This window comes from Sinocyclocheilus rhinocerous, unplaced genomic scaffold (genome assembly GCF_001515625.1).
Source record: "Sinocyclocheilus rhinocerous isolate Xijiao unplaced genomic scaffold, SAMN03320098_v1.1 scaffold1612, whole genome shotgun sequence".
Taxonomy (NCBI): domain Eukaryota; kingdom Metazoa; phylum Chordata; class Actinopteri; order Cypriniformes; family Cyprinidae; genus Sinocyclocheilus; species Sinocyclocheilus rhinocerous.
In genome coordinates, this window is record NW_015636539.1 from 36,053 (window position 1) to 57,665 (window position 21,613).

Genomic DNA, 21,613 nt, shown 5'->3' on the forward strand with positions numbered 1-21,613 from the left:
TGGCGGAAAAAAAATTAGGGGTGGGAGGAAATTTTTTTTTGCGTTCTCTCGCAAAACTTTTGCGTTCCCTCGAGAAACTTTGCGTTCCCTCGCAAAACTTTTGCGTTCTCTCGCAAAGATATTTGCGTTCCCTTTTGCGTTCTCTCGCAAACTTTTGCGTTCTCTCGCAAAGATATTTGCGTTCCCTCACAAAACGCTAATATCTTTTGCGAGAGAACGCAAAAGTTTTGCGAGGGAACGCAAAATATCTTTGCGAGAGAACGCAAAAGGGAATGCAAATATCTTTGCGAGAGAACGCAAAATATCTTTGCGAGAGAACACAAAAGGGAATGCAAATATCTTTGTGAGAGAACACAAAATATCTTTGCGAGAGAACACAAAATATCTTTGAGGGAACGCAAAGTTTCTCGAGGGAACGCATTAAATAAACAGATGAATCCTGCACATTTAGGCCTAGAAAATACAAGAAAGTAAAATAATTAAGTAAAGAAAGAAAAGAAAGTAAGGTAAACTGGATTCATTTAGATTTTATGATGACTTTAATACTTAGTGTTAAAGGTTTTACAAACAGTAGGAAGCACAACTAATAAATGACAAACCAAACTTCAGCCTGACCTTAATCTTTTCATAATTTTGCCAGGCACTGGCGATCATCTTCCAGAGAATATCCACAACCGCTGCCTTGGGCAAAATGGTACAAAGCCCGATGGCCAGATCAGAGTCGACCACTCTCCAGTTGAGCACCTGTAATACAGAGTTAATGAACAGACTGATCTAAATCATTCCTTGGAAAGAAGCCTAGATAAATGCACATCTTAAGTGTCTTTGCACACCTTCTGTAACAAGGAGACCACAACCACAGTGACAGACGAGAGAACCGTTTTCTCTATCCCGTCAAGAGTCTGTTTGTCTCTGGCCAAGCGGTTGCTAGAATGAAGCTGAAAATGAGACAAATACACCATCAACAAAAGCACTTATTTACATTAGATGTAACTCAACTACATTACAGGATTCTCACCTGCATGCTTAGAGAGATATCCATGTTGTTAGAAACAAAGTGCATTAATATGCTGCCGTAGGATTCCATCAGAAGTCGCAGAGCCAGTTCTAGCTGACTGCACTCCTGCAGCATCTGCAGCATAGAGGCCAAGGGATTGAGCAAAGGCCCAACCAAATCAGTGCCTGTGAAAGTGGACAGATATCTCGTGAGCAAGGCCTCAGGAACTTCTTTTTTTCCCCAGAAATCAGTCAGAAATCACATGGACTGTCTCCTTAACATCTGCTGACACTTTATTCTGATGCTCTCCCAACAGATGTTCTACTGACTATAAGTCACTTTGCAAGCACATGACAACTTATTCTACTAACCCTAACCTAACAGTCTACTAATACTCTAATGAGAGTTAGTTGATGTGTAGATGCAAAGTTACTTGGAGTTAGTAGAATGTCTAAAGTGGACTATTGAAATCTCACACTACACTTTTAAACCCTAAACAAGTACAAAGCTTAAACAACATGCAGCACATTGTGTAATACAAGCCCCTTTCCCACTGGCCCCCTAAAGCTGCTAGTCTTGAACAGAGAACCACAGAAGCTAGAATCAGTCTCACACTCTGAACAGCTTAATTCAGAATTGACAAATTATGCCAAGCACTGTATTAGGGCTGAGTGATATGTAAAAATATTGTTTGGATAATTGTCCACCCACCCCAGCAATTTTCAACCATCTTTAATTGGTTACAATGTCAGAAGTACATACTGTATAGATAAACAATATGAACTCTTTCTCCATGTTACCTGCACCTGTTTATATGTCAGTAAAAAGGTTTTTGACAGTCTTTTGCTTACAAATACACAGCAAACTCTTACCTTAGGGTTAAGCATAGAGTGAGAAGTACTCTACAAACAGACTCACTGTATACTCAAGGCAATAGGAAGACACTCTTACCTACTTTGAGATCACAGTATGACAGGCAAGAACAGCCAAAAGGATAAAGCCTCGATTCTGGAATAAAGGACAAAGTTTTGTGTTTACAAACACGATAAGCAACACATGGCCAACTATTTACTATAATAACAATTTTCAACTTTGAGAGAACTATCCCTCTAAGCACATTATATAGAGTAAAATGTGCTTGTATTTGGAAAATGAAGAGGTGTCAATTGCAAGTTCAGTATGGTGTGCTGCAAGGCTTAGTACTAGGACCTTAGCTTTTCATGCTGTATAAGCTACCTTTGGGAGACATTATCATGACTTTTGAAGTTAGCTTTCAGGGTTATGCTAATGATATTCACCTTTACATTTCCTTGAGGCCTGGTGAAACCTATCAATTTTCTAAACTAATGGACTGCATTTGAAATCCACATTACTAACACTTGTAAAACAGTATTCTTCCATCTTACAAACATTTCTAAGTTACGACATATGCTCTCAAAATAAATACAGTTAACATTAATATTATGAAATATTATGTGATTTTTCTATTTAAATATATTAAATACAAATTTAAATAATATTTGTTCCCTCGTGTTAGTTAATTCACTGGAACTAATAATTACAAGATGCTCATGCCCTTGAGATTTTCCTATAGGGTTTTATAATGGGGTTTTTATATTCATTAGCAAAATAAGGTCTGTGGTAAAAATAACTTGATACTTAGACGTTTTGTTATACAACATAAACTGCACACATTCATACCCCAAATGTTCTTATGTTCCAGTAGTTTCTTATGACAAACATACATTTAAAAAAAAAAAAAAAAAACATAAAAATTTGTGTTTTCAGTATAAGCGTGTGTAACTGGCGTGACACTGTAGAGCCAAATGTGCAGGTATCATATATTTAAATTTACCACAGACTTTTTTTACTAATAAATTGAAAAACCACTACAAAAACTCTATATCTTTTATTCTGCAAGTCATGTGCAGGGCTCTGCAGTTTGTATTAAAAATGACAGACAATGAATAAAGTATGTGCGTGACCCGTTTCAAACATTTAACCCCAACCTTTGCATTGAAATAAGTGTTCCACGTGTGGAACTGTTAAAACATGGCTATGATTACAGCTAATTGGCTTACAGTATTATGTTTATATCTATTCCATCAAAGGTTATTTTTAACAACATTATTTTCCCCCAGCATTGAGCACTGTAGCTAGTGTTGAACGCGTGAATGGCCAGAGTTTTGTTCAGCACAAGCTCACAGACCGAGTTGTGTGTTGTGGCATTTGGTCCATTTTTCAGTGAAAGTGTTTGTAAACCAAAACCTACAAACTACTGACACAATCAGGCACGGTGTTGAAAATAAACACAAACACCCAAATTTTAAAATCCTTCAGAAGGTATACAGAGACAATGTTCTTGCACAACTAAGGATTGCACAACATTTGAAAAACTTAGTAGGCATCTAAATGTATTTTATCCCAAGTGATGCTGTTTTCCGATCTCTGCCGTCTTTCCTCATCACCTCACTAACAGATGTGAAGCAGCAGTAGGTGTTCATCTCTTCAGGTACTCTTCTGTGATGATTATGATTATTATGAACCAAGACAAAGTTGGTCATTCTGGCAGTTGGGTTCAATAAACGCTGTTTTTGGACTAAGAAGGAAGTACTGAATACTGAAACGTATAGTATATATTTTTTTATAGTACAATGACCTCAAATATGTCATAAGATCAGGGAAAATGGGATTTTTCAATTCATGACCCCTTAAGCATCTTTCCTGATTACTTATAAAACTCTAATCAATGGTTTGGTCAAATTACAGTCATTATATTACAATCGCTGTGGTCTCAAACTTCTGCCCATGTCCGTTTTGGCCCAATCCAGTCTCCAATCAGAAGGAGCTGGTTTATATTTTGAATACCATCTACACAATCACGGACCTGTGCTGGAGCTTGGGATCATGAATCCAGCTGTGTTCGTACTGTTAGAACAGAGGACTGGCTCCCTCAGCTGAGCTAAGGGCTTCTTACTCCCTGCAGTTACTGCTCCTTGCTACTGTCACCCTTTGGCTTACTCAGTGGAGACTTAGACGCCAATTCATACTCCGTAAACTTGTATTGATTTAACTACAGTGGAAATCATCTAATGAGTTCACTGAATAATTGAATTAAACTGAGCTTAACAATGACTCTATATTGCCTTCTGTAGAGCTGCTTTAAAGTTGAAAATGAAGTTAAAATTGTAACTCAAATGAACGTATTCCTGAAAATCAATAATTTCCATATTAAAGCTTGTTTGTCAAAGCATTAGTTTGCACACACTCCAGCAATAAGAGTATACTCTCACCTGACAGTGGCAACAGATTCCTGGTGATTTTATACTGCAGTGGAAGCACTGAGACTGGATCCAGCACAATGCAGTCCTCATTAAAGACATCCTGGAAATGAGATTCAGTGTATGCATCCTCTTCACCACTCAATGCAGATTCCTGAAAATAAATCATTGTTTAACAAACAATATGAGGGTTAAATTATTGATCGATGGTTTGTTCAGGGAAAGATTTTCTCAATACATTTATAACAAAAAGCAACTAAACACAAGCTTGAATGTCTCCCTGCAGTTTTCCACCAAAACAAAGTTTGAGTTTAACACTTGTAGGTAAAGAAGTTAAGACATAAGTACTGTAATTTTATTACAGTAAAATTATTAGTATAATTAAATATTCATTACAGCACAGTTGTATTTCAATAGTAATATAAGTTTGTTCCAAAGTTTAGACTGTCATTGATTGACAGTAGATCCTTCAGTCTCATTATTTATTGTTAGTCTTTTGTTTCCCACTTGTCCCTGCTTTGTTTTTGCCTACGTATTGTTTGTTCTGCTTGGATTATGTATTTATGTATTATGTAAAGTGACCCTGAGTTCCACACCGTGTGTGTGTGCGTGAGAGAGAGTGAGTGAGTGAGTGAGTGAGTGTGTGTGTGTGTGTGCACTTGGATGGGTGAAATGCAGAGCACAGATTCGGAGTATGGGATACCACACTTGGCTACACGTCACTTTCATTTTTCATTTAGTGATTTTAGCTTTAAAAATTATTTTGTTTAGTTTTTAGACTGTAATGATGTTATGCAAGAATGTAATGTGATTTTAACCCCTTTTTTTGCACATAGGGTAATATATACCATAGCCTGCGTGGTTACATCAGATTATCAGCAGGATTTTTAAGCTCAAATTTAAGACTTTAAGACCTTTTTTAAAAACCTGCACAAATAAAATTACTACCATATAAGCGGGGTTGCGCAATGTCTATGGTAACATATTAAACTGTCAAATAACAGTAAAAAGCATGATTTACAGTTCAGATACAGGTTTGCACAAAAAACTAAAATGATATAAATTATAAACTTCACATTTCAGCCTTTAAACCATTTTTAAGAAAATGGATGAGTCAAAATTATCAAGCATTATATTAATTTAAGCAATTATTATAAATCAATTATGTTAATTAAATAACATATACATATATTTTACTGTCTTAATTGTTTAGATTTTTATAATGCATTATCTTCTTGTTGATCCATAGGTTCACATTTACAACGGAGTGTTTGCTGCGTAAAAACATGGGTTGATTTTCACATCGGTCTGAACAAAAACTGCAGACGGGCTTATTGAAAACGCACATTCACTCTCTGCCAGCAGGAGGCGCTGTCTGAACAGCAGAAATATCACAGTTTCACCGTAACGGCTGTAAACAAAACAGCCCAGCCTCTGACTCTGAAACGTGCAGCTCATGTTTATTCAATGAAATCATAGCTTTTTGAAGTTTAATCGTCACATTAAGCTATACTGCTATCCTTGTCTTTCCGTCCCCAAAATGAAGGCCTCCTGAAATCATAATTAAGACTTCCTTGTACCTTTTAAGACTTTTTAAGGACCCCCGGAAACCCTGTACATTCACTATATTTGTTTTCATAGTCTTCAATATGCACATTGTTTGTAGGACAACACTGGGCACGATGTGAAATACAGAAAATATATATATATATATATATATTTTTTTATAAATCCAAGCAGAAAATCGTAGAAAATACTGAGATATATCGCCATTCAGCCTAAGGATACAGAGATATTATTTTTTTTGCCCATATCGCCCAGCCCCAGCCTTGGTCGAATATCATTGGGGTGTTGATCGCATATGCAATGTTTAGCAAGCTGACCTTAGCAAAAAATCCAAAATCTTCAATCTGACATTGTCTGTAGACATCTGCAGCACTTCTGGTGCTTTTACACAGCTCCAAACAGTCCAGCAGAAGGTCTGTGAAAGGAAAAATACATGCACTTTTTGAAGTTGGTGTAAAGGACACACGAGTGATCTGTAACTGCGGAAGCTGACTGAAGAAAGCTCAGTGACATGCACTTAATGAGAATATGAAGAGTGGAAGTGTTTCAGTACCACTGTGGCAGACTGTAATGGCCTGACAGGCCAGCCCATGGATGACAGCAGGCAGGTTAACCTGTTCAGGCAGAACCATGGGGATGTTTTCCTCCAGCATCTGACAGAGGCGCTGGGCCGTGCTGAACAGAACCTGTCCTGTGCTGCAGGTCGAGTGGTGCTGGTACAGCTCCCTGTTGAGGAGGAATTAAAGACACCAGAGAACACATTCAAACATAAAAGGACAGTTCACACAAGCATGAAAGTGCTGTCATTTACTCAACCACATTCTTACAAAATCACGAGACGTTACATCTTCAGAACGCAAAAGAAGATTTTCATTTTCTTTCACCAATTTTTGTCCATTTGCTCAAATATGCTTGCTTTTCGAGCAACAACCAACAAGGTCAAACAAGCACAGCTGCATTTCCATTTACTGTATTTAACGCACTCTATGTACTATATATAGTGTATATAATATATATGTGTATATAAGCAGTCGTGTCTCTTTAAAAAACTCTGGATAAACCACTATTTATATAGTTTACTTTTACAATGTCGTTATGGCAGGGCTCGAAGCTAAGGATGTTTCTGCTGATCCGGTCGAGCCAGTGCTTCAGATTTATACTTGCACTGCCACAAAAAAATACAATAAAATAGTTGCTGTTATCATTGTTTTTGACCCATGGTATCTTTTATTATAATAAATAAGCTTATAATGACACCAACATTTTAGATATCAATTTAATTTTAGAATTCTCGATTCCAATTTCATACCACAGCAAAAACTACTAACAAATATAAAGTTCAAACATTATTAAAGACGAGTGAACAGTCAGTAAATGAGAGCAAATTATAAGCAGTAACACAACTGAATATATAGAGCAAAGACACAAATGAAATGATGCTTCAGGAGAAACAGCAGCAGACGGCGTTTCCGTGGTTACCGCTGTAAACAAAGCAGCGCTGCGCTAATAAACACTGCTGTAATCTTCATTATACAGAGCCCAGATGCAGAGAAACACCATCTAATCTGTTCTGAAGACAGTCAGTTCCCCTCAGAAACCCTGATTCAGTGTTTAGGCTCTTCTCCCAGTATCTCGCTCATCGTGAGCAGTGATCTTGCTCTGTCTGTACAGTGCTTTCTCCTCTCTGCGCTCGTCTTCAGTGTCTCTGCTCTCTGTGAACGCCGTTTACACACTTCATAGTATTTCCACACAAACGTCATTACATTCTGTTCACACAGAGCTCAGCGCGATACTGAATGGAGCTGTCTTTCACGTCTTGCTTGAATGCTTTAAAATCGCTTGAATTTTTAAATAAGCAAAGCTTAAAAACACGTGCAGCTGCTAAAGGCTGGTGAGCAGCGGTCACTGATCCATCAGCCGTAACGAGCCTCCTTCACGAAATATTTAAAGAATATTAAAAATGTCTTAATTATTAAGGGTATTCATAATGTACAATGGCAGGTTTATTTGTCAACTAGATGAGGAGAGGAGAAACGCAGAGACAAACAGAGAAGCCTATTCTTGACATGCAATGTGAATGATTAAAATGAGTAACGTCTTGCCTATTCTGCGAGGGGTGTGCAAACATAAGAGCAGAACTGCATCTCTCGGTCGTCAGGTTTGCCCTCACCTGAGGATCTGTAAGGCTTTCTCCACGTCTCCAGCATCCAGAGCTCTCAGCGCCAGGTCTGCCCACAGCTCCTGCTCCGTCTTCTGCAGCTGTCTGGCCAGCCGGTGGAGCCCTGCTTCAGTGGACAGGCTCTTCGTCTTCCCGTCGGGATCACTGTCCTTCAGATGACCGCTGGAAACCTCGTCAGGGTGCGGTCTTCCTGAGCGCCGCCATGCTTGTGCGTTCTCATATGCAGTGATGAGCTGCTGGTTGAACTTGTGTCTCACGGCCGGATCATCATATTCCTCTGGGGTCAAGAAGATGTCAAAGTCTTCCTGGAGTCAGGAACATTGCAAAACAAACACCCATTGGTTGCTGAACGTTTAGATGTGTTTACAATGTGGCAGTGAATGCCTCAAAATCCATGTATGAATAAACTGAGACCTGAAGATGAGCAATGGCTGTGAACATCTTCAGATTGTTCTCACATTCAGTTTTCTTGAAGGCATCATCTGCAAGAGGAAAGGACAGGACACTTTAACTGTTGAGGATAATCGGTTTAGCTAATCAAAAAATCCTGTTTCATGGGCTTCAGGTTATTCTCACAGCTGGGGAAAGTCTTCCAGTGCATAAGTTACACAGAGTCATGTTCCCTACTGAGGGAACCAGGCTACATATGTAACCAAGACTTTCTGACACTATGCTAAGCTAATATGCTAGCTAGCCCATATGCACCTGTTGCTAGAAGTGATTATGTTTTGATTAACTTTAAGTTAATCCATGAAAGACCATTGGATTTTATTTAATTTTTTTGGATACAGTGGCAAATAAGTTGAAGTGAGAAGTTTGATCAAAGAAATTAAGGACCAAAACAGTATGAAGAGAAATCCTTCAGTAAATGAAAAGAATCATGATTAGCGAGGCTTGTGTGTGTGCAGCGGGACAGAACATGAACAGTTAGCAGAACCAGACTGAATGGATGCTGGGAAGATGCGAGTAAAAGTATATTAGCATTAGAGTCTCCTCTAAATGAGAATCAATACTGTGTGTGCTCACCTGTCTGAATGCTCTGCAGGTACTTTAATGCTTCAACCATAATCTGCGATATTAGCATTTGTACTTTCTTCTGCTATTGAAAGAAAAAGTGCAAAAATTAATAGGAAAAAAAACTTCATACAGACAACAAATCCTACTTTAGTATGAAGATTATTATTATTTCATTGCAACATTATACCAGTTAAAATCAAAATGATAATTTTAATGTAGAGAACATAATAATTTGTATGATTTGAAAGTCTCTGTGAGGTTCACACTGTTTCTCTGACCTCTTGAGAAACGTGCCGCTTGTCTTGAAGTTCAAATCTTGCCCAGCAGGCCATGCGCTCGATCACAAGCTCTGCTTCAGGACGGAGCAGGTTCTTCAGCAGAGCGACGCACTTCTCCCTCTGCAAACACAACACAATCTCACAACACTCAACACTTCCAGCTCAAACTCACAGTTATGCTTTTACTCTACAGTTAAAATCACTTTGTTAGAGATATGCATGTACCCTGGAGAAACTCCATTAATAACCCCGAATCAGTATTTCTGAGCTGGATAGTGTAAGTAGCTCAGGTCCTTGGCATCATTTCAGGAAGACGGCTTGCTCTATTCCACCTAATTACAACTTTATTTGACTCTATAATATAAGTTCTGTTCATATGTCTCCCTTATGGACTTATTAAATCATTAAAATCACTATTATAACAAATTGTAGCACTTGTTTTACTGAAGGCTCATGAAGTCTCAGTCTCCCGGGAGCGCTTGCATCGCGAGAACATCTGGAAAGTTGTGGAAACACTAGCGTGGACGTTTCCTTTTCTTATTGGAACGCTATAATCATATTTGCTGTAAGTTTCCATCCACCACTATATAAATGAACCCATCTGTGATGACTTCAGCTTCTAAAAAGAGTTAGTGAGGGTTTATGATGTTTTTATCTATATCTACTAATATAAAACACAGCAGCCGGTTCTGTGGGAGCATCACCTTATTGTGCTGGATGAGATGGATGCAGTGAAGATGGTGGATCTCCGCTGGGTTTAGTTTGTAGGCCTCGATTAACTTCAGCGAGTCCTCGAGAGAGGTGGGCAGGTCCTGTTTTAGGATGTGCCTCACAAGCATCTGAGCAAAGCAAACCACAGTAAAATACCAGCCACTTGCAGGAACAGAGAGGACAACACAGAGATCTGTGGTCTAACCCTTCATGGAATAGTCAACTGTTAAATATAAAACACATAACAGGACATCTAAAGCTGAAGACAAACTCACCATGACATCACGAGCGTTAGAAAGGGCTAAGCTGCGGATGCCGTAGCATCTGAGAAGCTTCTTTATTTCCATCAGTCTGTAGCCCTCTCTCAGCAGCTCCTGCCTGTAGATGCGAAACACTCATGAATCACAAACTATACTCCATCACACGTTACACTCCCTGAACTTACTCACAAATAGTGCTAACTGAATATGAAGTGTGTTGCTAACAGGAACATGTTATCTGGAGCCTACAGATAATGACTATCACTCAATAAGAAGAGAAGAGGCTGCCTGATGCTTTAGCGCTCCACTCACTTCGGATGCTGCTTCTCCAGGTGCTGCTGAACGAGCTTCTCCACCGTGTCACTCCAGGGCACCACCGCCTTGTACATGATCTCAATCACAGCATCCATCACCTTCTGAAACACGGCCAAACACCAGCTTTAGCCAACAGAGCCTACTGTGCTCAGAAACAGGAGTTTACAGTAAGCCTGACTAACCCTGCTCCACTCCACTGCAGTGTCTAGCTCTCAGACCGCTGTCGGCGAGAGGGAAAGGTGTAGTAATGAGATGCACACACTTCAAAGTTAAAATGAGTCATTTAAAGTAGTAATGATTTTAACATTAAATAGGTCTGAACTGCAAATTATACCTTTTAACCTTTAGCTTTCCTTTAATATGAGCTCTTAATTATACAACAAATGATTTTCAGAACCAATTTCAATACCATAGCAAAAAAAATTAAATGAAAAAAGAAAATAAAAATGAATGAAATCAGTTCATTATTAATCCTAATAATATTTTAAAATATTGGCATGTATCCAAAAGGGTGAGGTGACAGCTGTGTATGACTTCTGATTGGCCACAGCACATCTCTGCTCGTGGAGAGAGTGATAACCCTGCAGTGAAGCGACTAGAGAGGACTGAACCCGGTGCTAACAGAGCTGCTGAGGGGCACGGATTACAGAAGCGACTTTGTACAGAAGTACTACTAGCCTACTTTTGACAATCATCAAAATCATTAGTTAACAAGTTACTGAATTACTCTTAACAGCTGCTTTCCAGTTCACTACAAACATTACTAACAGGCTAATGTTTCGTGCTCTTTTACAGGCCAAACTCTCTGTAGCCACTTTAACTGCATTTTAATCACGATCCAAACAAAGATGCTACACACATGAGCAGTTTCTGATTTAAATGAGATTCAGTTAGACGTAGTTTCAAAACCTGAAGCACAAACACAATGGTCTGACTTTATCTATGCACCGATAGCACTTTTTCCAGAACGAGGCTGATACTTGTATTTTTGGTACTTGTGATACCGAGTACCATTACCTGTATTTAATTTGTGATTTGTAAAAATACTGGGTACAGAAACCCAAAGAATATGAATAATGTTAGTTGGCTTAGTTGATTTAGCAAACAGATATTTCCTTCAGTTATTTTCACACTTAATTATGCCCATTAAAATGTACTGTACAAGCTTGTGTTTCTGTCTCTGGTTATTTTATTGCTCTATCGCAGCGGTTCCTAAACTAGGGGCGCGAGAGAATAACGATCTGTGCGCAAACATGCAGGCCATCCATCTCAATAAAAACAGGTCGCAAGTAATATTCTTTTTTATTAATCACTGAAATGTTGATGTTTTCTAATATACAGTCAGGGCTTGACATTAACGCTCGTCAGATGCGGAGCTCCACATTAATGCTCGTCTGGGACAGGAGGATATTTTCAGGCGAGAATGATTCCGATTTTCATTCTGATAACATTTGTTGTAAACGGTGATAAATAATAATGTATTGACAGTAACAGTCTCGTCTGTGTGTGAGAGAAATCAAAACAAATGAACAACTGCACACAGAAGAAACTTACTGTGGTAAATATGTAGTTTTTATGTTTATAACATATAGCCTAGTTAAGCAACACGACACGTTCTCCCTGAAAACTTGACATTGATTTCATACAAGACTTCAAACGAGTAGTTAATATTAAGTGACTTACATTTTAGTACAATATTATCAATGTTGACTGTTTTTGCTCGATTGGGTTAAAATAGTTCAAACCGAGATCGCAGCAGAACAGTCGCGCATCTCTGAGTGACACAGCGGTGTTTCTTTACTGAATGATTCGTGTTTTTGAATGAATCATTTGAGTAGAATCAGGTCCAGTATCGTATCGGTGCATCCACAGAAATTATGCTACATAAAAACATCTGAACTCTGAGAAGCTCTGAATGAGACGCAGATTCACTCTCTGCCAGCAGGAGGCTTATTAACATATTGGCTGTTTATTAGTATTAGTACTTATAAAGCATTTCTTATACATGACCATACTCTGCATCCCTAATCATACCCTTTACCTAAACCTAACAACTACCTTACTCACTATTAATAAGCAGCAAATTAGGAGTTTGAGGTGAGAGCCGTAGTTAATGGTTTGTTAATAGCGAGACTTGGACCTTAAAATAAAGTGTGACCGAGGTTTATATAGTACACTGATCTGTTGAGTGTTTCAGTCAGGATCAGCGAGGAAGGCCAGACGGTTTTCTCAAAGAAGGGTTCGGGGTTTTAAACGGGTATCTTTGGTTTTGGCACAGTGAGTACAGATGCATCACTAGTTATGTGTATCAGTATACGGAGATCTCACATTCGTGTCTGTCATGCAGCGCAGCACAGCCACAGCTTTGGCCTCCCATTCAGTGAAGAGAGAAGTGATCTGAGAACTGCAGCAGTCTAGCAGCTCCTGAAAAATAAACACATCAACACAATCAAACTTATTATAACAATTCATTCAAAAGAAGGCCTGGTCCCTAGAGATAGACTCGCACACACCTGATGTACTGTATAATGTGTGCAAACATATCAAGGACAGGCCAAATCCTTAGCATTGTGCTAGGAGTCTGAATGCACAAGTGTTTATCAGGTTTATATTAACCTGTAAAAGACACAAGGCGGCTACAAAAACAGGTTTTGAACTAATACCAAACTAATAACCTAATTAATTGCAACCTTGACATTAAAAGGTGTAACTAATATATTTGTAATTACTATAAATACATTTACTAGGACTGGGAAAACTGAGTTAATTTCTTGGATTAGTTTTGACTGTTTTATATATATTTGAGTTTTATGGATTTGCATGGTGTCTTTTATTCCTCTTACCTGTTTAAATGCATGTGTGTCTTTAAAAGAGTCTGTAAAGTAAAGCAGCATGGCACACAAACGCTCTCATTCTCATCAGTGCTGGGCTTTCACTCGGACTGCATGTTCACTGCTGGACTCTAGCTTTGGCACGATCAACACACTCGGACTGTTTTAGGGTATGGTGTCATGGACTATGCTTTTAACAGCCTGAGGTTTCCTAGTTTTATTGTGTTGTTTTATGTCTCATGTGAATATTGTAAATACACATTTGATTTTCACTTTATAATTGTTGTCTGTCTCTTCTCCTTAAACACTCCAAGCTCTCTCACAGTACAATCTGACCCCATTTAAACTGATGTAAAATAATACCCCAAACTACTTAAATAGCAGTTAGATATAAGATTAAATTGAATATATTATATACAGCCTATAATATTCACACCTGAATAAAAAGCAGAGTCATCTCGTCGGTTCGAAGCGCTCTCTGGAATAGTGTGCTTTGAGTTCATAAACAACAAAAGCATGCAATGCAAGATCCTTTATTTAAAAAAACTAAAATATATCATTTTAAAATTAATAAATATGAAAATTAGGGTAAAATATCTATCTATCTATCTATGATAAAACATATCTGTAAAATAAAGAGATTCATTTAAATGGCAACTTCTTGATTCTGTTTTTGAATTGTTCACAAATAAAGAGATTGTTAAACATTTTAGGGAGTAAACACTGTAACTAACAGTGCACTCAGTAATCTGCTAAGTTTGCATGCACTGGAAATCATTGTTTCAAATAAAGACATCAGCCTTGGTGTGATTATATCGCTCAAGCACTACTGAGTTAATGGTGTCATAACGATGCTTTTCTGATGATCTGTGCAGCCCTCAGTGAAGAGCACAAAGAAACCCGTCTGACCTTGATGTAGTGTAAGAGGGTCTGGTCCAGGTCCAATCCGTTCTCAAGAGCATAGGGTTGAACGCTGCTCTTAATCACAGCAGGAACCAGCTCCGGGGCCTGCACCTTATCCAGCATCAGGAAGGCCATGCTGCGCGTGCTTCCCTGCCACAGCACACACACAGAGAGAAAACAGCTCATCCGGGAATACTGAGAGCGGTCACGACTCTCACAGAGACAAATAAAACAGAGAGAGATTGATAACGGCAGTCAGAAGAGACAACAATGTTAAATTCACCATCACTCTCACAATCGCTGCATTAGAAAAACCCTCAGCAGCATTAACTCGTTTTTTATATATATATATATATATATATATATTTTTTTTTAACTTGGAATTTATGATGCTGATGACTGTGAAAAGGGTCCATTGGGATAAATTGAAAATAGAGCTGCAATAGAAATGACAGAGTAAAGGACTGATAATAATTAATGATGATTTGTAAATGTCTGGAGCGCTGAAAGAGTGATCATTGCTTTACACAGAGCGCTGCTCTGAGCACCACAAATTAAATCCTCTATCAAATCACGCAGGGACTACAAACACTGAACCTCATATGCAAACCTGAAATAATTAAGAAATTGCCATCACTGTAATATTTCACTGTATATTCATAAGTATTTTACACAGCACTGGGTTTTTTGGAGGTTTTACTAACAAATGAATAGGTTTTCTAAAACTATTATTATAACTTTGTTTTTAATGTGTTATTTTTATTGCAGTGTTTCACATCCAGTGTTTCACATACTCACCCTCTCGTAGTCGGACAGTGACAGACGGCAGCTGTATTTGGAGTCGAGCTCACACAGCTGTCTGAGGTTAGCCACCAGTGACTGCAGGTTTAGCACTTCCTCTGATACACAGTTTTCAGCCTGAAAAACAATGTCATTCTCATCTGATCACAAATGCATCGTTCTGGTCAGTGCTACTATTTCTCACAATGACTTACCAGGAATGTGGTCAAACAGATTAAAAATGTGGGACAAACTTGACATTTACCAAACCCATAGACCTCCAGAGGGAAGGCAGGCCAAGTTCAGCCAGGACCAGTCCATTATGAGGCCAGTCACTCTATTAGAAAACAAATCAATCAATAAATAAGTACATAACTAACCTGAGAGACAAAGAGTCATTGCATTTACTTCGGCCCATTTGCAGCGGGTCCACCAGACAAAGACTGAGATTTTAAAGCTTAATTTCGTTGAGGGTCAATGATTTTTATGACTATATACATCAATTATGACACTTTGGTTAATTAAATTAGTTAAAGTCACTTACAATGCTAACACAACCTTAAAGACCCCCTGTGGTGAAAACCAAGCGTTTAACATTGTTTACATGTCTATCTGGTGTTTTAACATGCTAAAAGACAAGCCATGTGCAAATCCATCAGTCAACAGCATTGCTGAACATTTTCTCCTTAAAACTGCAGTGTACCAAAGACAGCCCGTTTCCCATCGGCACAAACATCCCATCATCTGCGGTCAAGGTTTGTGTAACATTACCTATTATTAGCTGTCGCAGAGGCGAAACATAAAACTGTATATAGCGTAGGTGGGGACTAATCTGCACATCCGTGAAGCTGCGTATACTGAATGAGGTTAGGGTGCAAAGTTATATTCAGTCATTTTAAGGCATGAATACTATTTTCACTGGAAAAATAAAAATGAAATGTCACTTTGATTATCAAAGATGAGTTTTACAGGATAAAATGTGACTGCAAGGGGACTCAAGTCAAATAAATTCATCAACAAACTCAATTTTTTGTTAGAATGGTTCTTTTATAGAGGTCATGAACTGCCTTTTTGTTATTATTTTGTGCTGTTCTCTGAGGTCCACATCAAAAAACATCATAATTCAGAAGTAATAGTCTATTTTCTGTCCTGTTTTGACCCCTCATCAGAACACTCTGTTTGAATAAGTGTAGCGGATTGTAGACTCAGAAGTAAACGCCCACTGCTGTGATTGGCTAACAGTTGTGTATGATTGACAGCTACAGCCTTCACAGATGGACGATGCTGTGATTTAGATTAAAAACGCATAAATACTCAGTTCATATCAAACGATCTGTAATAACAGACAAAGCAATAGTGAGCACGTAATAAAAACAGTTCCTCACACTTGTATGGTGCGACATTACTGTTGGATCCAATATAGTTTCAGTATTTCAGAAAATCCTGCGTTGAATTGTGCCTTGTTTGTAAACGAATCCATGGTAAAATGAAGTGAAATGATCAAATTCTTACTGATGCGGTCTGGATATTCATTAAAAGTGATGTAGAAGCAGGCATTGATCTTCTCCTGCGGAGGCGGGGTTTAGACACTATTACGTCATAAAGTGGCACATTCCTCAACTTGCCATTTTGGCAGATTGGCTTCAATATAAGCCGTTTTTAGACTAACGAGAAAGTGCTGAGTTCTGAAACTTACAGGATGATTTTATAGTACAGTGACCTCTTACATGTCAAAAGATCAAGGGAATTTTGGTTTCTCAGTTCATGACCCCGTTAAAGCTCTACGTTGTTGGTTCAGAACGACTGTATTACATGAGTATGGTCACCTGATCATGTCTAGGATGCATCAGGACATTCATACACTTTCTAAAGTGAGATTTGGCCACACAATGACTGTGATCGATGTCTGTCACAATGGCAAACCACACTGTACACACAGAAAGTGTCACAAATGGCTGGCTTATTTTCTAGCCTGTGTTTAGAAAATAAGAAAAATTCATTCTGAAAAGTAATATCCTTGCATTTAAAAATACTTTTTTGAAAAACTGCTCATAAGAGTTCACTACCTTTTCTGTTAACTCCAGATTCCTCGCACGTTGCTCCAACCACCTGGCGAGGATTTTCTGCATATATTTAAAATGTAAAAGTGTTAATATGTAGCACTATTGACTAGTTTCTTTTAAAATCAGTGCTCCATCCTTAGATGCGGGGCATAAATGAAAAACAAAAAAAAAGAAAAGAAAGAAATTACAACAGAATTTAACATTACAGTAAGAACATAAGAACTATTTGCTTTTGAAATGATTTGTTTGCATTACATTAGCTTATTTATAGCACAAAACCACTTTCTTATCCACCTTACAAACTAATAATTTTTTCTAGGCCTGTCAAAATTAACTTATTCATTATTAATTAACTTATTATTACTTAACTTGTTAAATTAATATAAATTGTTATATTTTTCAAAGCCTATTACATGTTAAAAAGAATGGCTTTCAGTTATACTGTAATGTTGAATCGTTATGATTAATGGCTAAAATTGAGAGAAAAATGCATTTAATAGAGACATCATTAGCATTATTAGTATCAATGATACTGCCTTCATTAAAAAGATGCCATTAAACATTAAAATATACCATCTTTATGTTTTTTCTTTATTAATTTGGAGATGCAATGTGAAATTGTGACAGAATAAATATATTATAATATGCGATTAATCATGATTACTTACAATCAAAGTCAGTTGGCGCGTTTCCATTACCCTTCAAATTGCACAAATTGAAATTGCGAATTGAAAATACGCCTAATGGAAACGCGTCAATTTCGCAAAAACGCCCATATAATCGCAAAAACGTTTTTACGCTCGCATGAGGTGGTTTTTCAGGCAATGCAAAAAATGAATAATTCGCAAAACTGCAATGGAAACGGCTTTTTCGCATTTACAGGTCACATGGCGTATGTAAAAAAATCATAAAATGTATTTTAGAGTTCATTTTCATGCATTTTTATACATTTAATGTCCTGGGGACAGAAATGTTACCCATTTGGTGCAATGTCCCATGATCATTCTTCAATGTACTATAATCTCCAAGAAACACGTCATAAGTGGCCGCGCTCCAGTATAAGGGGCTTTCCCTACCATTAATGCTTAGACAATTTACACTGCACACGTCTGTGGTGCAGTGTGGCTCTGATACGGTCACTGTTTTTGTTTATGTTTTTATACAGTCTATGGTTTATTCCAGCCGTGCCACGCACGTTTCTGAAGCGGCTCTCTTTGCTGCTTCTGTAAAGATACACGCATAAGCCTCCTTTGAATAAATATAGCCAAAAACTCACCAAAATCCATTGCCATGACTTATCGCGAGAGGCAAAAGGTTACGTTTAAGTCTCATAACATTGGTTAATGGAAACGCCGTCATTTCGCAATACTTTTGTATCGACATTTATAAAATATCGCCAAAGTTTTGCGCAAATCTGTAATGGAAACGCGCCTAGTGATATCATCAAGACACAGTCATAAAGCATGGTGTTTGAAGTCATACCTGTCCGCTGGGCAACACTCTCCACACAAACGGGACCAGAACCCCCTTAAACCACAGCCGCAGGTCCTGCGAGGAGACGTCAGAAGAGATGGAGCCCAGCAGAGCATGCAGGCAGCGCTCATCAAACTCCCTGCAAAACTCTCCCTGGAGAACATGCATTTCAGAGAAATAAATAATAAAGCATTATAACATTTCATCTCAAATTATTTATCATTTAGCCTAAATGTGTAATGTTCCAGCTATTAGACCAGTTACAGTGAAATATTACAGTGACGGCAGTGCTTTATACTGTACAGTACCAGCCAGCATTCACTTTGAATGTTTAGACTACAGTTAAAGAGCTGTGCATTATGCCATAATAACAATAATAATAATAAATGAAATGATATAAGCTGGCTTATTGTTAATAGGAAGATTATGAGTGATATAGGCTAGGCCTAGTTCTAACACATATTTTGGTCACATTAATGTCACAATGAAACGTTTGAAACTTTCATTTAATAATTTGCTGATGCATTTCAGCAGGTCACGCATGATTATTCGACATCTGTCCTTTACTGACACATCTACTCCCACATACAGATCCCACGACATACTGAACATTATAATGCGCTAGAATTAAGACATTTTTGTATCGTTTCAAGCCATTAAATCATGGAATGGCTTCGAACCGTTTCATTTCAGTCTATATATAAAGCTGCTGTCATACAGACGACTCTTTCTACAGCGCTTTGAAGCTCACAGAGAGAACCGACTCATTTACCTCGTGTCGAAGCCACAGGTACTGTGCTCCACTAAGATTGCCCTCTTTCAGAAGAGCTAGGATGTCTCTGAGATAATCCACACTGTTCAAGAACTCAATCCATGCTATGCCCCTGTTAATGACATGAAGAGATTAATGTGAGTAAAGTGTGAAGAGATGAGGTGGAGCAAAGCCATGTCCTAGACCGTAATAACTGAGGAACAGACTGGTCTGCTGAACGTACTCAAAGCGGTCAGGTCCACAGACGCTAGCGAAGGTGGCGAGCTTAGCCAGGGCTGTCTGGATCTGGCAGCAGGGGAAGCGGTTCGAGGTGTAACTCAACATGTCTTCAGCGATGCTCAGAGAAGGCCAAGAAGCAGTCAGACAGTACTGCACCACAAACTGCTCGTCCTGCGGGACACACGGGAGACTGCATGTTAAACACACACACATTCACACAGTGTAGAGTTCAGCTGAACCAGCTGTGATTACAGCCCCCGAGAGAGAAGTGCTGCTTACACACTCTATTCTGCAGAGCTGCTGTTTTACCATGAAAACATGGCTCTTTATATATATATATATATGGCCATCTTATTTGACTTTAGTCCATAGGCTTCCACTCTTTAATGAACACCAGACTCAAGGACTTTAATCAGTATGTTGTTTGTCACTCTTACAGGTATCCATCTCTGACCTAAGGGAAGGGACATTTGAATTAAATTAATCATAAGCCTGAATATGAGAGCTCAAAGGAGCAACAACGGTTTGAACCTGACACAAATAAAGTGCAATCTGATTAAATCATGTGTTGTTCACCAAACCTCAACCGTTTCAATAGTTTGGTCATTACAGTAATGGTCTTCTAAATGAGGCGAGATCGATACCTTCGTGGTGTTCGGTTCACTGTATTATTATTTTACACAGCTTACTCAACATTTAGCCTATGCTTCATTCATATATTTTCCCCCTTTTACATTTCTAACCAGTATCTCAGTATAGCTAAAATAGTTTCCTAAGCTTGTACACTTTGCAGATCATATTTCACAAAATAAAGTGAACAAATTTATTTGCAGACACATAAATTACTTGTTGAACAATGGTGACGCTTCACTCTCCGGTTCTGTATCGCCCAGCGCGCATGTTTAGTCTCCATCATTTCTTAATATGATTATAGAAAGTATATTTACTATACATACAGAAATGAAAGCTTACGTGTGTTTACAGGCTAAGATTGTTATTATGCATATTTCTGAGGTTTGCTGTGAAGAGGTTTATTACCATGATCTTCATCAGGTTGGTCTTGGCCTCTTCGATGAGCTCGGGCCACTGCAGGGTTTGATCACTGCCTGATGCTGAGATCAGCTTCTCCAGCACAACATTCAGCTTAACCTTATACACCAGCTGCAACACACACAAACTAACCTCGTCAGCTCACCATCAACACTCTTTAGAAACTAGATGTTTACATGGCAACTTTACCAGGGTCTTACTTCAACATCAAGTCCAAAGGCTTTGGCGAATTTCTCTGCTTCTTCAAACTTGTGCTTATACAGAAGTTTGTTCAGTCTGGAGGGAGAAGATCAATAGAGTAACAATGGGCTCTGAAGTATTTATTTCACTTAAGTATTTAATTCTTTGGTTTTGTTCGGTCATGTTAGTCTGAAACACTGCATTTTGGATGTTTTACTTCATCAGAATGGCATGAAACTTTTGCTGTACTGCTTTGTGAACACAGAAAAATCACAAACATGTTTGAAAAGGTTATGAAAAAGAGATCAGCAATAAAGGGGTTAAACTCATCAACCCTACAAAACAATCACACACACAAACTGGTGCGACTAACAGAGAAATAAACTCAATCATTCAGCCGTAAGCAGGGTTTCTGCAGGATTTTTAAGCTCAAATTTAAGACTTTAAGACCTTTTTTAAGACCTGCACAACTAAAATGAATACCATACGAGCGCAGTAGGGCAATGTCTATAGTACCATATTAAACTGTAAAATTACTGTTTGATAAAATGATAAACTTTACATTTCAGCCTTTAAACCATTTTTAAGAAAATGGATGAGTCAAAAGCATTATTATATTAATTTAAACAATTATTATCAATAAATTATTATATCAATTAAATAACATAAATTAGGGGTGTGCGATATTGACAAAAAATGATACCTCGATAATTTTCTGGGATTTTATCGATAACGATA

General features: G+C 38.1%; 1 protein-coding gene across 3 annotated transcripts in view; it reads right to left on the reverse strand.

The window, feature by feature from the left end:
- The window catches only part of kntc1 (kinetochore associated 1), a 75,126-nt gene that overhangs the window by 29,132 nt on the left and 24,381 nt on the right, over positions 1-21,613 (reverse strand). For all 3 annotated transcript variants that reach the window (XM_016562514.1, XM_016562512.1, XM_016562513.1), the window contains 24 exons: positions 20,896-20,971; positions 20,684-20,806; positions 19,650-19,816; positions 19,427-19,538; positions 18,664-18,807; positions 17,185-17,241; positions 15,384-15,455; positions 15,137-15,256; positions 14,345-14,488; positions 12,933-13,028; positions 10,602-10,705; positions 10,305-10,407; positions 10,023-10,157; positions 9,319-9,438; positions 9,050-9,122; positions 8,438-8,505; positions 8,015-8,328; positions 6,398-6,570; positions 6,162-6,259; positions 4,291-4,432; positions 1,949-2,005; positions 1,019-1,182; positions 834-938; positions 616-744 (listed from right to left, as the gene is read on the reverse strand). In XM_016562514.1, the coding sequence (XP_016418000.1) occupies positions 616-744; positions 834-938; positions 1,019-1,182; positions 1,949-2,005; positions 4,291-4,432; positions 6,162-6,259; positions 6,398-6,570; positions 8,015-8,328; positions 8,438-8,505; positions 9,050-9,122; positions 9,319-9,438; positions 10,023-10,157; positions 10,305-10,407; positions 10,602-10,705; positions 12,933-13,028; positions 14,345-14,488; positions 15,137-15,256; positions 15,384-15,455; positions 17,185-17,241; positions 18,664-18,807; positions 19,427-19,538; positions 19,650-19,816; positions 20,684-20,806; positions 20,896-20,971 (2,896 nt within the window). The remainder of the gene's footprint in view (positions 1-615; positions 745-833; positions 939-1,018; positions 1,183-1,948; positions 2,006-4,290; positions 4,433-6,161; positions 6,260-6,397; positions 6,571-8,014; positions 8,329-8,437; positions 8,506-9,049; positions 9,123-9,318; positions 9,439-10,022; positions 10,158-10,304; positions 10,408-10,601; positions 10,706-12,932; positions 13,029-14,344; positions 14,489-15,136; positions 15,257-15,383; positions 15,456-17,184; positions 17,242-18,663; positions 18,808-19,426; positions 19,539-19,649; positions 19,817-20,683; positions 20,807-20,895; positions 20,972-21,613) is intronic.